The 16,552-nt window shown below is 53.1% G+C and overlaps 1 protein-coding gene across 1 annotated transcript in view; it reads left to right on the top strand.

The window, feature by feature from the left end:
• Positions 1 to 16,552, top strand: part of NCOR2 (nuclear receptor corepressor 2) — a 211,076-nt gene that overhangs the window by 91,592 nt on the left and 102,932 nt on the right. Inside the window, exons 7-8 of the mRNA XM_023516824.1 lie at positions 4,489 to 4,545; positions 11,673 to 11,725. Of these exons, the coding sequence (XP_023372592.1) occupies positions 4,489 to 4,545; positions 11,673 to 11,725 (110 nt within the window). The remainder of the gene's footprint in view (positions 1 to 4,488; positions 4,546 to 11,672; positions 11,726 to 16,552) is intronic.

Raw genomic sequence — 16,552 nt, 5'->3', positions numbered from 1 at the left:
CACATTCCTCCTCTGGGCTGGCCCAGCCTCTAGGTCATCCTGCTCACCCCCTGCGTAGGGTTGGTTCAGCTCTAACAGATGTGTCCTGCAAGCTGGTGCTCAGTGCTTAAAGGGGCAGCCAGTGTCAGAAGGAGCAGGGGGATGTGCAGGTATTAACCGTGGAGATACGGGCCAGGTGGCAGGGCTTGCACAGCAGCTTCCTGTGAGAAGTGCCTTTGGAACGTGTGGCTTGGCTGCCTCCTAGCCAAATGTCCTCTTGTGCCTGTTTTTCTACCTGTAAGTGGTATAGTAATTGTACCTGGGGCAGCAATTGAGAGACTTTGGAATCCTGGTTGTGGCTCAGAGAGCAGGGGGAGCCCGGGAGCCCACCCACCCTGCCCCCTACCTCTTTTGCTCTCTGGACAATGGCAGCTGAGTGGCTGGCACTGGCCTCTTCTGGGCCAGGTGGAGAGGCATTGGGCCAGCCTTCAGTGACCTTGAGAGAGAGGACAGGGCTCTGAGAGGGAACAGGGAGCCTGGGAGGGTGTGCATCTCCAGGGGTGAGAATGTCCTACTCAAGGAGGAGCCTGAGCCAGGTAGCCGGCCCACCCCTATTTCTGGCCATATAGACTGTTACCAAGCGCTCACACTGTGCCTGGTGCTGTTCCTGGAGCTGTGGATGTGGCAGAGAACAGAGCAGACATCTAGCTCCGCATTGAGTCAGTAAGATACACAGCAGGACATGGACCCCCCCCACTCCTGATTAAGTGTGTGGTGAAGACAGTCAGGTGGGGAAAATAGTGGTCAAGGGTTGTGGGCTGCCCTCCTGGGGAATTGGGGAGGGCCTTTCCAGGGAGGGGAGGCTGAGTCATGAAACATGAATGAAGGATGGGTGGGAGCATGTGAAGATGCAGGGAACAGCTTTCTAGGCAGGGAACCAGTGGGTGCAAGGGCCCAGAGGCAGTAGTGGCTTTTGGTTTGTGTGGAACAGTGAAGGGACATTGGATATTGAGGGCCAGTGAGGGATGAGACTCTGTTGACCCTGAGGAGGACCTTGGATTTGGTTCTCAGGGTGGTAAGCTGGCAGCTGAGGAGGGAAGCAGGAGTTTTTGGTGCAGGACTGCATTTGAGGCTGCATCCAGTCACCTCTGTGCCCTTTGTAGAGGGATGTCTCCCTGCTATTTAAACAGGGAAGTGACAGCATGCATGTCACTTTGTTCCTTATAGAGCACCCTTACCAAAGTCCTGGGAGTTCAGCATACTGGGTGAGCTTGGCCATTTTACAGATGGGGAGACTGAGGCCAGGCAGGAGGAGCAGTTTGCAGAGGGTTGGGTTAGGGCAGACCTGCCTCACAGATGTTGGACGGATGTGTGAGAAAGGCCTGTTCATCTTTGGATAGGCAGGAACCCCCTCTGCCACCTCCCTCCCCAAGAAGCCAACAAGTGGCTGCTTCCCTCCCTGCTGTGAGCAGGACCAGAGAAGATGGGGAAGTGGGAACAAATCCAAAGGCAGGGGCTGCGTGTGGTAGGAGGCTAAGGGGAGGCCCCAGAGAGACCTGAGGAGGTGGAGCTCTGTGCAGCGGCCGGGCAGGTTGGGAAGGCGTCCTCTCAGCTGTCTCCTCCAGGGGCTATGTTCCTGGGACAGGGGATGGTTGAAGATGGAATCCCCCCCTTCACCCATCCAGCTCCTTATTTTGGCCCCTTATTCATCAGTTTATTGATAGAAAACAGTATTTGAATCTCAAAACTTCCCTCCAGATTCCCAAGGCTGGATCCCACTAGCAGCTTTGGGTCCTTCTTCCAGGCCTGGGACACATCCGCTGAAGCTTGTTCCACCCTAGGCCCCAGGAAACTTCCCCAACCTGCAGCTGGGGAGAACGTGCCCCACGGCCGGCCCCCCACAGGACAGTATTTGAAGGTGATCTTTTTGTCTAGGCCCGTGGTGTCTCCTTGAGGCTGGTTAGGACACCTCCATGCTAAGGACAAAGGCCAGCTCCAGCTGGAAGACATTCTTGTCACAGTGACGCTGTCTAAAAGGGATGCCTTAGGCCAAGCTGTCCACCAGTGCCTGTGTGGAGAGCCACCAGCAGGGGTGCTGCGGTCATCACCAGTCACCTAGCTGCTCATTGGTGGAGGCTAGGATGTTGCCTGCCTCAGCTGAAGGCCACTGCCCAGGCCTGCTTCACCCAGTTGCCCAGCAAGAGGCAGCTGTCACTAGCCATCCTATGTCTAGTACAGGTGAAAGCATGTACTCCATTTGGCCTGGCCTGGGGATTCTCCTAACTTCAGTTCCCCAGGGCAAACACCATACTGCTTCAAGGGTGTGGCTGGGGCAGGAGTAGTCAGCTCCTTGTTCAGGTGGGCAGTTCTTGCCACCTCATAGTACACACTGGCAAGGATACAGGCTTCTTGAGACTCCCACTGTGGGCTCTGGCCCAGAGCCCAGATCCAAGACCCCAGGGCTAGCTGTGTGACAAGATCGTTTCTAGTGGCCAGGCTGCTACATTTCAGCCCTTTCTGTGTGGCATCATCCTTTATCTAGGTGGGCAATTGCTGTGATCCCACAGAGCGTTATGATGTACATTAACTCCTATTCATCCCTGAAAACCCAGCTCAAATATCCCTCCTATTAGCTTTCCAGAGGAGTGACTTGTGCCCTGCTTTGTGCCTGCCTTGTACGTCACATGTGCCTTTCTCTGCTTGAGCTTACTGGCCTGTTGTTATTGCTGTTGGCTGACTGCCTAATTGACTGGATTTGTTGCAGGCAGAGGCTGGGTCTCATTCACTCTGTGTCTCTCCCTGGTAGTCAGTATAGAGTAAGTGCTCAGGGCAGCTCTCTTGTATCCCTCTGTCCCTGTGCCCTGTCCTCCCTTTGGCCTGCCCTGGGTTTATCCTGTCTTTAGTACCCCAGGTCTGCAGTGGTTCTTTGGATAGTACCTGCCTCCTGTATGGGAGATGCTGGTCCCAAGCCCAGGGAAATCCTCAGGCCCTGGCCCTTTGTCTCTCTCCCTTCCTAGAGCCTGGAGGGCATAAGGAGTGCTTCTTTCCCACGTCAGCTTTCTGTGCCTCGGTTTCATCTTTGTACTGTGGGGACACTTGCATCTGCTCACATCATGCTTATGTGTCATTTAAATTCTAATAACATGTGCCATGTTCCCTTTGCTTGGTTTATAGCAGGTGCTGTGTCGAATGCTAATCATTATAATAATCACTTGCCCCTGATTTTCTGGCCCCAGCCACACCTTGAAGCTGCAGGTCTCAGGGTTTTGGTTCTGCACGAAGGGGCTGAGAACATCACCCTCTGCTTGGGTGGACTGGACCCGGGTTCTAGGCAGAGGTATTCTAGGTGCCAGCATGAATCCACCTACAAGCCACTCTCTTCTTTCAGGGGCTGAGAAGGGGCAGTGAACTTGGCCCTTAGTACCCCTCTTCTCGGTGGTGATGCCAGGAACTTGATGCCCTTGGCCTTAAGAGGAGCTCTCAGAGAGGCTGCCTAGAATTCTTTGGCCAGCCACATTCCTCAGAGCTCTGGGTCACCCCCTTTCAGCACGTCTGGATTTGGGGACGACTTCCACATGAGGATGATGACTGCCCTGGCTATCCTCCCAGTCCTTGCCAAGTGCTGATATCCCCCAGTGTGGCTTAGTCACAGGAGGGACGGGCTCCACCACCCGCGTGTGTGCAGTTCAGCATGGCTGTTGGGCTCCAACTTGCCTGGCTCTGCCCCCTGCCCTGTGACATGGGCCCCTCCCCCTGCCCCTGGCCCTCTGTCACCCTGGCTGGCCTGGGCTGCCTTCCAGGCCTTCTCTGAGCAGGCCCCGGTGGTCCCAAGCAGGGGGCTGGCAGGGCCTGGCTAAGGCACAATGTCTGCCTTGACGGCTGAGGGCCCAGGGTGGGGGCCCTGGAGGTCCAGACTATTGAATTAGCGGCCACTGGCCCCTTTCTGCCACATGTTCCTGTTTTCCTAATAAGTCCCTGGTTGTGAGTGGGGAGGAGGCGGGGAGGCCCCGGGGCAGCCCAGAAATAATCACATGATTGTGAAACACAAGAATCCTAGAAAGGGTATCTCCGAGCGCCTCCATCTCACCCTCCCTCCTCCTCCTCCTCCCTCCTTCCCTCGCTGGCTGCACTAGCTCTGAGGTAATTGTAGACAACCCAACCAGCTTCCAGGGCTCAGGGTGGCATCTCAGGCCTAGCAGTGCCGGCGGGGCTGCTGAGGAGCTGTGCCCTCCCCACTGTGCCCTGGGGGAGCTGGGCACCAGAGGAGCATTTGGTAAAATTGAAACTTGGCAGGCTTACCAGGGCCACCGCGGGGGTCTTGAGGTGCCAGGGTAGTGCTTTTTCCCAGGCTGAGTAGGGCTTGGAGGGGGACTCAAGCCCCCCACGCCCCTGGGCTGTGGATCAGTGTGCTGGGTTGGGCAGGTGCCCGCCGTTCCGGGAGGCCTCTATTTATAATCTGTTCTGTTTTTTTTTTTTTTTAAATTCCTCCTCTTCTCCGTCACGCTGCAGAAGAAGGCCGAAGCTGCACATCGCATTCTGGAAGGCCTGGGGCCCCAGGTGGAGTTGGTGAGCCAGGGCATAGCATTGGGAGCTCGGAGGTAGGGAGGGAGGGGGAGGCTGGGGAGGTGGGTAGGGTGACAGGTGGGTGGCAAATGGGAGGAGGAAGTCATCTTTTGCCAAGCACTGCCTGGCAGCTTTCATGGGAGGAGGCAGGAAATGCACTCTTCGATAAGAGGAGGGCAGCCACTGGGTGGGTGGTGGGCCAGGCCAGGGGAGCCTGGCAGTGGGTGCCTATATGCTCCTGCCCTGAATCCAGCCTTGTTCTAGCTGAGCACAGAGAGCTTGTTCAGATCTGGGTTCAATTCCTAGATCTGTTGCTTGATGGCTGTGTGAACCTGAGCCGGTCTCTTAACCTTTCTGGGCTTCAGTTTGCTCATCTGTAAAATGGGATTAATAATGGCACCTATCCCATGGATGATAGTGAGGAGTCACTGGGGTAATTCGAGTACAGCCTCAGGTGCTGTGCCTGCTTTGTGGAGAGTAAGTGCCGAGTGCTAGCTGATACTAGTGTTATTAGCATTATTGCTACTGCCAGTGTCATTTTGCTGATGTCGTGTTAGCAGCTGAGCTGGAAAGCAGACCCCAGGCTTCTTGGAGTCCCTGGGCTGAGGGTGGAGCTCTGGCCCGAGTCCCGGCCTGTTCAGTGTCCATTGGTGTCCTGCTGAGCTGGTGGGCATGGTGCCTTGCATGGCCCTGGTGGACAGCGTGTGGGGTACTGGTAGCACGTTTTTGTGCTCTGTGGGTCTGCGGGGTGTGTGAGGGTATTTGTGGGGCGCAGATAAAGCCTAATGCTATCAGAGCCTAACTGTAAACTCTCAGGTCCAGCATGTATTTGCAGGGGGTCCCTGGGAAGGGGCTCACCCCTCAGACCACAGCTTCTCTTTGTGAGATGAGGAAGACATGGGGCCTCCTTCAAGGACCTTCATAGGGTTAAGTGAGCTGATGCTGGGTGAAGGCTCATTTAGTGTGGCCCCGGGCTGCCAGGCTGTGAGCAGTAGGAGAGTTCAGCTGCTCCCCAGAGTTTCTGCAGGTTGCTCTGTTTCACACAGTGAGAGTGGTCCCCAGAGCCTGGGGTGTGTCCTTGGGGGCCCCTCAGGGATAGTGAACAACTGGCCCCCTAGGCCCTCCCTGGAGGCAGAGACAGTGGGGAGCCGGCAGGGGCCCTGGCCCAGCTTCTCTTGGCCCTGCCGGGCTCCGCCCCACTGGGCTCTGCCCCACTCAAGGCAGGTCCTTAGCTCTGGACTGGGCTCCTGCTCCTCTCATGGGGCATGAACTCCAGGAAGCTCCTGGCAGCAGTGGTGGTGGCTACTGCTTTTTTTGTTTTTTTGAGTGGCTTTATTGAGGTATAATTCACAGGCCATGTCATCCACCTATCTAAAGCTTACCCATGCAGTGATTTTTAGCCTCTTCATAGATGTGTGCAACCATCACTGTAGTCAATTTTAGAACATCTCATTGTTTTAAAAGGAAACACTTCTGTCTCTGTGGACTTGCCTATTCTGGACATTTCCTACAAATGGAATCATGTGCCACGTGGCCTTTTGTGTCTGGCTCCTTTGACGTGGCATCTTGCTTTTGAGGACCGTCTGCGGCAGTGTGTGACAGAGCTGTTCCTTTTTATGGCTGAGTAGTACTCCTCTGCCAGATGTGCGGTGTTTCCTTCCCTTACCCGGTGGTGGATGTTATGTTGTCTGCGTTTGTTTGGCTGTTGAGAATAGCACCGCTGTTAACATTACTTTGAGGTTTCCGTATAAATGTACATTTTCCTTCCTCCCGGGAATATACCTGGAGCCCATGTCAATGCTGTGTTTAGCCTCTCAGGGAACTGCCCAGCTATTTTCCAAAGTGGCTGTTCCGTTTTATATTCCCACCAATAAGCTGCTTCTCACCTCAGTTTCCCCATCTTGTCGAGCGTGATGACAGGATTGGATATGAGGCTCCGTCATTTCCACACTTGGAGGCTCTCCTTCTCCTCTGTCCTGATCAATCCCAGAGGGAGGGCCGCTATATCCTGGGGCCCAAGTGTGCAGGGGAGGAAGCAGGGACAGAGTTGAGAGCCAGTCATTCAGTGGGGTGGGGGATGGGAGGTGTCTGCTGTTCTTAGAAGCTTTGGAACCAGGAGTATCAGAGTGGTGTTTTTCTGGTTCTTTGGGACAAAGGGGGTTATCTCCTGCTTGGGGATCTCAGAGGCCACAGTCTGTGGAGCGCTCTAGATGTCCGTAGGCCCGGTGGCCTTCAGTGGGGATGGGGTGGGGATCCTGCTGCATGTTAGGGGGCATGGAGGTGTCGCTGTCCCATTTTCTTTTAATTTTTTTTTTTTATCAAGACAGAGTTTCATTTTGTCACCCTCAGTAGAGTACTGTGGCATCACAGCTCACAGCAACCTCAAACTCTTGGGCTCAAGTGATTCTCTTGCCTCAGCCTCCCTAGTAGCTGGGACTATAGGTGCCCACTACAATGCCTGGCTATTTTTTTGTTTGTTTATTAAGCAGGGTTGGGTTCGAGCCCACTAGCCCTAGAGCATGGCTGGGCACTCCCTGGTTGGCACCCTAATCCTTGAGCTATAGGTGCCCTGCCATCCCATTTTCTCATGTGGGCCAGCAAAGGTGGTGCCTTGCATAGGGTCACACAATAAGTGATCAATAGGGAAGTTGTGCTGAGTCCATGGGGGTGTGGCCAGCCTGTTCTGCATAGGTGTGCCCTCTGTTCTGGTCTCCACAGGGCCCGAATGGCCAGAGGCATCTTCCACATGGAGACAACTAACACAGGGGTGTGGGTCACTGGGCCACACTGTGCGGAGACCAACTCCCTTGGGTCTCTCCCACCTGTAGCCATGGACAGAGTTCCCTCAGGGAGTGCCCAGCCAAGGAAGCTGCTTCTTTGGGAATGTTCTGATAACCCTGCCCTCGGGCGTAGGGAATCTCTGTGGTCATTGCCCAGGGCCGGGCACTCTGTGATCTCCCTGGGAGGGAGGTGTGGGTCTGGGGAAGAATTCACTTTGGAAAGGAAGAAAATAGCACAGAGGGTGCTGAGCAGGACTCTGGGCTTGGGAGACTCTATGGCACTTCTCTTCCACTCCACAGGATCCTGACCCTGGCACACTCTGAGGACCAGGCCTGGCCAGAACAAGAGTTGAGGGGGAGGGTGTGCACAGCAGCCCAACCTCTCTCCTGCTTGAGTCATTTGCTTCCTTCCTGTTCAGAAGTGTTATTTTAAGAACCTGGTGTCACCAGAGGGTTGCGGGCCCAAGGCTGACACTCATTTGTTACCAGCTTGGTCTGCCTGGGGTGTCCAGCTCTTCTTGGTCACCTGCTAGCTGGCCTGAAGCCGGGGTGGGGGGATTCCGACCCCCAGACCCTCCTGTTCTTTCTGAGTCACAATCATACGTTGTTTATGCCCAGGACGCCGCATCTGGCATATCTTCTGTGCTCTTTCTGCATTGCCTCACACTGTACTCCCATTTTTAAAGGAGGAAGAAGGTTTCAAGAGGGCCAGAGATGGTCCAGGGACCCTGGGGGCCATTCCTTAGCCTCCCAGTGGCTGTGGGAGGGAGTGTCACCTCCTAGACGTCTTGTCTCCCTAGCAGGAAGGTAAAACCTATGAGGCAGTAAGTGGTGGGAAGGCCACGTCCTGCCTGGTTGGGGAGGTTGCCTTGTGGCTCCCATGTTGGGGCAGAGCAGCTGCCTGGCTTTTGTGCAACCCCCTCTGCAGGGGGGAGGGGAGGTGTGAAGGGGAGTCCCTCGGGTCTCTCTCTGCTGAGCAGTGCACCTGCCAGGGTGCATTCCCTTCCTCCCTTCCCACCCTTCCTGTGCCCTCCAAGATGGCACAGGCTTGTTGCTGTGCTGATAGGCAGCATCCCCATCCTGCCTCCCTCTGGCTCCAGGGTGTCCATCTGCCTCTAGGAGGCCGGTCCAGGATCCGGAGCATCCCGAGTCCTCGCAGGCCTTTTCCTTAGGAGCCTCTCACCAAAGCCCTCCTTGAGCAACAGGTTGTTCTGTGTGCAGGGCAGGAGACCACAGAGGGGAAGTGATTGCCTGAGCAGGCTCGGTGGGTTGGGGGCAGGCTGGGCCCTGCTATCCTCCTGGAGTTACCCCCTGCTTTTCCAGCCTATTATGCACTGCAGAAGCAATGTTCTCTCTGCCCCCACTCCTGCCCATGGGCTGTGTGTTGTAGTCTTTCAGGCTCTTCCTGGCCTCCTTGGGCCTTTGCTGTCTTTAAAACCAAAGCAAGGCAAACAAATTCCCAAGTGTGAAATTTTCTGGACTATCTGAATTTTCTGAAGTAGGTCCCCTTTGCCCTGTGCCCATTTTCCAGTTGTGAGAATTGAGGCACCGGTGTTGAAGGTACTTGTCTAGGCTCATAGCTAGTAAGGGAAGAACTAGCATTTAAATCAGGGTCTATTTCCAGAACCTGAACCTTTAGCGATGCCCACTTATACCTGGCCTTTATTTTGTCAGCATATGAGGAATGTAAAAGACCAAACACAGAGTTGCCCAGGGTTATGGCACAGGCATCTTATATGGCCCCTTGCCATTCCTGAGATGACAATTTGCAGCCTTCTGCAGGGATGGCTTACCCCTCCTCTGCATTGGGAAGTTCTGGAGTGAGTCTGACTGCAGGCAATCTTGTTTCTCTGTCCACTTTACCCTTCTGTGGAAACCCCTGTGGTAGGGGTAGGGAAACTCCCCCTGTTTCAGGCCTGGGATGGCAGCCTGACCTGGCATGGGGAGAGATAGTCCATGCCAGCTACAGGCTGACATCCTTGTTGCTGGAGAATAGCTGAGCTTGGAGCCTGGAATTTCCCAAGCTTAGTGATGAATTACCATGGAGAGGACCTGGGGGCTGTGGAGAGAAAACTGTGCCACCCCACCCACTGCCCAGGGATGCAGAGCCCCCTCCCTGGGGGTGGAGCTATGGAGTCTGTAGTCTTGCTGCCAGGCTGCTCCCCTCTGCAGCAGTCATGGGTTCGTCAGGTGTGTTCAGCTCCATCCCCAGGGAGGAACCTCCTGTGTCCCTTTCCCTCCCCAAGACCCTGCCCTGAGGCTGCAGGACTCTGTGGGCTTTGTCCTCTCCTGTTCTGCCTGACCTCTCAAACACTGTACCTGGTCACCCCTGGCTGCCCCAGGAGGCCCTGCTATGTGCGTGGGTGTGTGAGAGAGGGAGAGACACACATACACACACAGAGAGACACAGGCAGAGAGAGGGGCAACCATTCCCTCCAGTGCTGGAGTTGAGAGATGGGGCTTTTGCCCGAGCTCATCTCTTACAACTGGGGACAAATGTGTTAAATTCTTAAGAACTCAGGTTTCCCATCTGTAAAATAAGGGTTAGAAGTGTATCAGTTAGCTACTGCTGCCTAACAAAGCAGCCCTGAAATGGTGACCATTACTGTTTCTTCCCTGCACATTTCTGCTGATGTGGCTGCAGCTCACTCACTTCCAAGGTTGTGCACGAGCCGGCCAGTTGGTGGTTCTAGCTCAGCCTGGGCTGGATGACACTGCTCTGCTCCATGTTGTCTCTCCTTCTGTTGTACCCAATAAGAGAGGAATTATAGAGAAAACGCCAGCACACTGAGTTCAAATTAGGTATACGGTCCTTTATTGACTAACCAACCAAGAAGGGTTCACACCTCAAATTTCTCAGTGAAGCATGACAGAGGAAGGTTTTTTTTTTTTATATCTTTCTTTCAGCTGGGGAGGCAGGGTGCAAGATGGGGTCGGTCTGGCCTTTCAGTCCTGCCTGCAGTGGGCCAGGCTGAGCTTACTCTCTTGACAGAGGGGAAGCAGAAATGCAGACTCACCGTTTTCAAGCCTTCACTTTCTCCCCGCTCTTCCCACTTTCATTAAGTTTATAACTGTCCCATTGGCCACAGCAAGGATATGGGTGGTACGAGGAGGTAAGAACAATGGGTGTTATTAGCACAGTCACTGCACCATGATGGCAATGATGACACTGAGGCTTCGTGGGCATTTGTGTGTGCGCCAGGGCTCAGCTTTGCATACACCACCATGTGACCTTCAGAGCAACTGTGCGAGCTCAGGCCCATTTTAGGGTGCCAGGAACACTGAGGCATGGATGGATTGAGCAGCTTATCCAGGACCACAATTGGAAAGTGCCAGACTAGGATTTTGAACCCTTGGTTCCTAACCTTCCTTAGGACTGTCATCTGGGAGGGAGACCCCGGCAGCTAGCTGGGTCCCTGACCTGTCCATGTGCTGCAGCACCTTGCTGCTTTTCCTTGTGCAGGCTTCGTCCTTTGTCCCTGCTCATGCACGTGGACCGGGCCATTCATGTTTCCCTGATGTGTAGTATTCGGGGTGCCAAGAGTCCTGATGTCCTTATTCATTCTTCTGAAGGGGGGCCGCATTCTGCTTGCTTCTCGTTTGTGGTGTGGTGAGCAGTGCTGTGTGGACATTCCAGCGTCCACCCTCTGTGCAGCACCATGCCACACGCTCCCAGGGCATCTGCAGGAGGGGATGGGGGAATGGGGCATTTTCCTTCTTTACCAGGAAGGAAGCAAGCGCCTGCTCATTCTCTGGTCAGTGCATCCCATCTACTGTGCTCCCATCGGCTGCGTGCACATCTTCCTCACTCTACACCCTTGCGGACACTTAGCATTATTTGATGTTTTTGTCTTTTACCAGCCGGTGGGGATAAAGTGACATCTTGGAGTCAGTGGTTTGAGACATGGGTTTCTATGGTGTCTAGAGAAGCTAAGCAGCTTCTCATGCTTAGTGGCCGTGGCCGACCTCAGCTCCCTGAGACGTGTGTGTGGGCTTGTCTCTGGGGTGCTCTAGGCTGTCACTGCCAAATGCCCAGCAGAGTGGCCACAATGGCCTTGGGGGAGGGGGTTGGTCACAATACTCAGAACCGTGCCCAGTGTAACCGGTCACAGCCTGTTCTTGGCCATGGCAGAATGCTGGGTCCCTTTGTTCCATTTCACGCCTGCCGGTGGCTGATCACTCGCCCCAGCAGAGGGCTCCTCAGTGCCAGGGCCTCAAGCCCAAGGCCAAGGTTGCCCAGGGCTGAGGCTCTGGCCACTGGGCTCTGCAGTGGGCAGTGACCAGCCCGCTGAGCCAAGTGCCCCTCACACCAGGCCTGATTCTGACCCGCTTCTCTGTCTCCCTTTACAGCCATTGTACAACCAGCCCTCTGACACCCGGCAGTATCATGAGAACATCAAAATGTGAGTATTTGACAGTGCCATGCTAACGCAGAGGAGAGCAGGGATAGACACTTGGTGGCCTGGCCTGGGATATAGCCTCTCAGTTCTAATCAGGGCCGCCAGCCAGGGTCAGGTGCTGGAGGAGGGGATAGAATGGGCCAGGGTTTGGGCAAATTTCTGGTTCAGTAGGGCCTAGGATAAGGTCAAAGCAGGCCTGGGGTTGGGGTGGGGAGCAGAGGGAGTAGCCCCTAAAACTTAAGGAAACAGGCCTTGGCTGGGGAGAGCGAGTAAGGGAGCTGCCATGCACAGGGCTAGAGACTCAGGGGGAAGATGTCTGGGGCTGCAGATTTGTGTCCTGTTTGCACAGGCGGGCACTGCCATTGGGCAGAGGGTGGCTAGCTCAAGATGTGGGGAGTGGCCCAGGGCAAAGAGGTGCCTATTTTGTAGGCTTGGATATAAGCGTATTTGGGACCAGGCTCTGCACAGAGAGGTCCCTCTGGGGCACAGCCCAGCTTGGGTCAGCTTGAAGAACTCATTCAGGCCCAGAGGCTTTGGAGGTGACCAATAGGATGTACCTCAGTGATGAGGCCTTTTTCCAAATGGATGCCCAGAGGAGGAAGAATGTTAGCTGAGTGCCACATGCATTTGGGCATGGCACAGGGTGCAGGGCAAGGGGGGGGGGGGGGGGAGGCGCAGAAAGCATTGGAGGTGTGGCTGCTGAAAGGGGGTTGGCTTTTTCCTTGGATATGTAATGGAAACAACCTTCTGGACTGAGGGGGAGATACTACTTCATGTTGTTATCCAGGAACTCAAAAGATAAAAGGGGCTGCAGACCTTGCCTCTTGAGGAACACTTGGCTGTAATTGTGGTGTGAGTAATAGGATGGAGGAGAGACTCCCTGGGAGCACCTTTACAGTTTTATTCTACTTAAACAAAGATGTAGCAATGCCTTGTTTGCTGATGTAAAGGTTCATTTTTGTGAGAGGGGCAGGTGTTCGAGTGCGACCTCAGGTGGAGGTGCCTGATGGGCTCAGTGGGTAGTCTAGCCTGGTCTGATTGTCCAAGTTTTCCTGGAGAGAAGTGCAGAGCGTATGTGCGGTGGTGAGCTCCCCATTCCCGGAGGCAGGGAAACCTCCTGGTGGCTTTCAGGCATCCCCTGGTGCTGGACTGGTTAGCAGGGAGGTCTCTTCTTCTGTAGTATGTGGAGTTGCATGACTGGGTAACCGGTGCAAGTCACTGGGTGACTGGGTAACGTGATTGGTGCAAGCTTAGGTAAACAACTCAGCCACCCTCTTGCAGTACCCTGTGACTGTTGGAGCAACCTAGGGAACCTTTTCCTTGCCTGTTTGGTTACAGCAACACCTTCCAGAGATGGCTTACCAGCAGAGCTGGTACAGAGTCATTCTCAGCCTGTGCCCTGCTTGTGTCCTACACCAGGGGCCCTACTGTGGTACAGGGATGCCTGTGTCAGAATTTGCCTGTGCTTCTCATTAACCTGGTGTGCTGGAGTCAAGCCCCATTGATTCCACAGTTTACTTTTCTATCAGGCTGCCCTAGTCTCTTGTGCAGCTTCCTGGAACCCGCTGCACTCTGGGGACTCTGTTGGCGGTGGTAGCTGCAGGTGAAGGATGGGTCAGGGGATGGGCGACACTTTTAGGGCCTCTTCACAGCTGGTTTAGGAAAAGAGGGTGAGATATTCTTCACTGAATCAGGAATCCTTGTAGCACTCACTCATTCATCCATCTCTTCATTCATTTGTTTGGTCACTGCACATTTATTGAGCACCTACTGTCGGCCAGGCCGTGTTCTAGGCCTTAGATACTGAGCCCAGGACTAAGCAAAAGACCTGTATCCTCATCAGGCTTTGTTTAGCAGTAAAGACAGGAATTAAGTGAGTTCAGTAAATAAGAAAATATCAGCTAATACGAAGTACTATGGTAACATAACTATCTTAAGTGCTTTATGCCTTGGTATTCCTAGTGTGTTTTTCCTTTTTGACACATTTTTTGGTAGCAATATTATTATACTGGAAATTTTTCATAGATTTTATCACTTAAAGTGATATTTTAAGCTGAATAATGTGGATGATTTCAAGCAATAAAAGAGGCCATAAAATCCAAAGAGAAAAGAAATAAGTTATCCATACAGATAACATCAGCAAACAAGGTATTGCTACATCTTTGTTTAAGTAGAATAAAACTGTAAGCATGTTGAAATCAGTGCCCTATTTGACACCCATAATCTTCACGGGAGAAAGGCCCTGGTCTGCTAGAGTACATTGTAACTACTTAGGTAACCACCTCACTGAATTGTTTCAAATCTAAATCACAAATGACCGTGTTTACATTAAAAATAGGTAAATAATTAAGATTTCTTATATAATAAGTGGCCAATTTTATGATATAAAACTATATCTGTAAGTAAATTATTTGAACAGATTTGTCCTTAGAATTTTAGGGGTTTTTTTCATATTTTTCCACTAAAATTATTATCGTTCTATTTTTTAAATTTTTAATATGGTCATCATTAAATTAATGTAGTCATTTACTTTAAGAAAATTCTATGACTTTAGTAAACAGGTAATGAAGAGAAAATGAGGGGATGACTTTAGCCAGAGAGGTCAGGACAGGATGTCACAGTTGCTTGGAGGCTGACAGTAGTCAGCTGCGTGGACCTCTGGGGCAGGAGTATCCCAGGCAGGTGGATTGGGCCATGCAGAGACCCCAGGGCAGCAGTGAGTCTCAAGGATCACTGAGAAGGCCAGTCTGGTCTGTGGGGGGCTAGGCAGCGGGGGTGGGGGGGGCAGAATACAGATCACCCAGGGCTGGTAAAGAGTTTGGATTTTGTTGTCTGTGCCCAGGGAAGTCAGCCATGAGGTTTATTCCAGGAAGTGATATAGTTGGATATTGGTTTTAAAAGTTCATTCTGGTGGCTGCAGGGAGAAAGGAGTGGGTGAGAGTGGGAAGGCCCCTATAGGAGGGTCAGGGCCAGGGAGGTCGAGTGGATGCCAAGATTGGGTCCTGGCAGCTGTGAGGATGGTGAAGCTGCTTCCGGAGGTGGGAGTGGTTGGCCCAGGGCCAGGTCAGGGATGGCAGCACATGGCTCTGAGCACTGGACTCTGGGAAAATGCACACTTCTTCGTAGTTGGTGGAGACCCTGCTCTGGCTGCTTGAGCATGGTGGGGGTTTGGGGGGGGGAATCTTTTTCTTTCTAAACAGCATTATTGAGATATAATTCATACACCATTCAATTTACCCATTTAAAGTGTGCAGCTGGGTGGTGTTTCACTTATTCACAGTTATGTGGCATTACTATAGTCAACTTCAGAGCACGTAATCTGTAGGCCAGACACGGCCTGCAGGCTCTAGCTGTCACCCCACCCTAAGCAGTCACCCTACTCCTTTTTGTCTTTGTATGTTGCCCTGCTCTGGATATTCCATGTCAGTTGGTACCAGGCTTGTCTAGTAACTGATGGTCCTGGGGTGGGGGTAGGTAGGTAGAAGTTGAGCCTCCCAGGGAGCTCTGAAGGCCTTGCATTCTGAGCAGGGGTCAGAGGAGCTCCCAGGCCCTGGTGGTGACTGCTGGGACCTCTCTGAATCTGGGCCCTGGGGACCTACTACCAGGTAGGGGTATGAGAAGGATTCAGAATGTTAAGCCCAAAGAGAGGGAGAAGGGGTATTATTAGGGAAAGTTTGGGAATTCTCTGGAAGGTAGAAATAAGACTCAAGGAGTCACTTCACAGAGTGGACTCTGGGTAAAGCAGAACTGAACAGTGTTGTGGAATCTTCCAAGGAAGGTAGTAAGTGCCCCGTTGCTGGGAGGTATGCAGGCTGAGGGTAGACAATACTCAGGGTTGCTGCAGGGCTCAGGGAGCTGTACTGTACCTTGCCTTTGTGACTCTGCATGTATCTTCAGAAAGTGCTTCAGAAACTGCTGAAAACGGCTCGGTGCCTGTGGCTCAAGAGGCTAAGGCGCCAGCCACATACACCTAAGGTGGCGGGTTTGAATCCAGCCCGGGCCCGCCAAACAACAATGACGGCTGCAACCAAAAAAAAAAATAGCTGGGCGTTATAGCGGGCGCCTGTTGTCCCAGCTACTTGGGAGGCTGAGGCAGGAGACTCGCTGGAGCCCAGGAGTCAGAGGTTGCTGTGAGCTGTGATGCCACAGCACTCTACCCAGGGGGACAGCTTGAGGCTCTATCTCAAAAAAAAAAAAAAAAAGAAACTGCTGAATGCCAGGTATTCCTGGGGCACACAAGGGGAGGCCCATTGCAGGCCCAGTCCCACCATGTGTCTGGACATGGGCTCTCAGGCTTGCATGTGGCTCATTCTGTCTGTCTGACTGGCTGTGTGTCCTTGCACCAAATCACTTGTTCTTCACCTCTTGGCTTTCCCATCTATAAATAAGGAGGAATAATGATGAGCTATCCCAGAGGGTTTATTGAGGCAATATGTGGATGCCTTAAGCTGAGGTCAGTGCTGGGCACAGAGAGAACATTCTTTGTTTTCAGTGTGTCTTACTTTGATCTACAGAGATTAAGACTTCATTCATTCAACACCTATTTACTGAGCATCTACTACATGCCAAGTACTGTCCCTGGCCTGGCTCGAGGGAGACAACAACGACTGAGCCCTGACATCCAGTGGGGGAGGTAGATAGAAAGTAAATATGTGGGCTCGTAGTGACCGCCACAATGGGTTCGGCGAGATGATATGGCTGGGGTCAGGCAGGGTGCCTGCCCCTGCTTACTGTCATTGCGGTGAGGTGGGAGGTCGTTCCCTCCCTGGGGACCTTGCCCTGTCACTTTAATTTCTCTGTGTCAGCGTGCTGGGGCTGCAGAGTTAAAGT

The sequence above is a fragment of the Otolemur garnettii genome, unplaced genomic scaffold (genome assembly GCF_000181295.1).
Source record: "Otolemur garnettii isolate 467f Iridium unplaced genomic scaffold, OtoGar3 scaffold00099, whole genome shotgun sequence".
Lineage (NCBI taxonomy): Eukaryota > Metazoa > Chordata > Mammalia > Primates > Galagidae > Otolemur > Otolemur garnettii.
The sequence above is the reverse complement of the archived record's forward strand: the minus strand, read 5'-3'. Positions and strand labels throughout refer to the sequence as shown.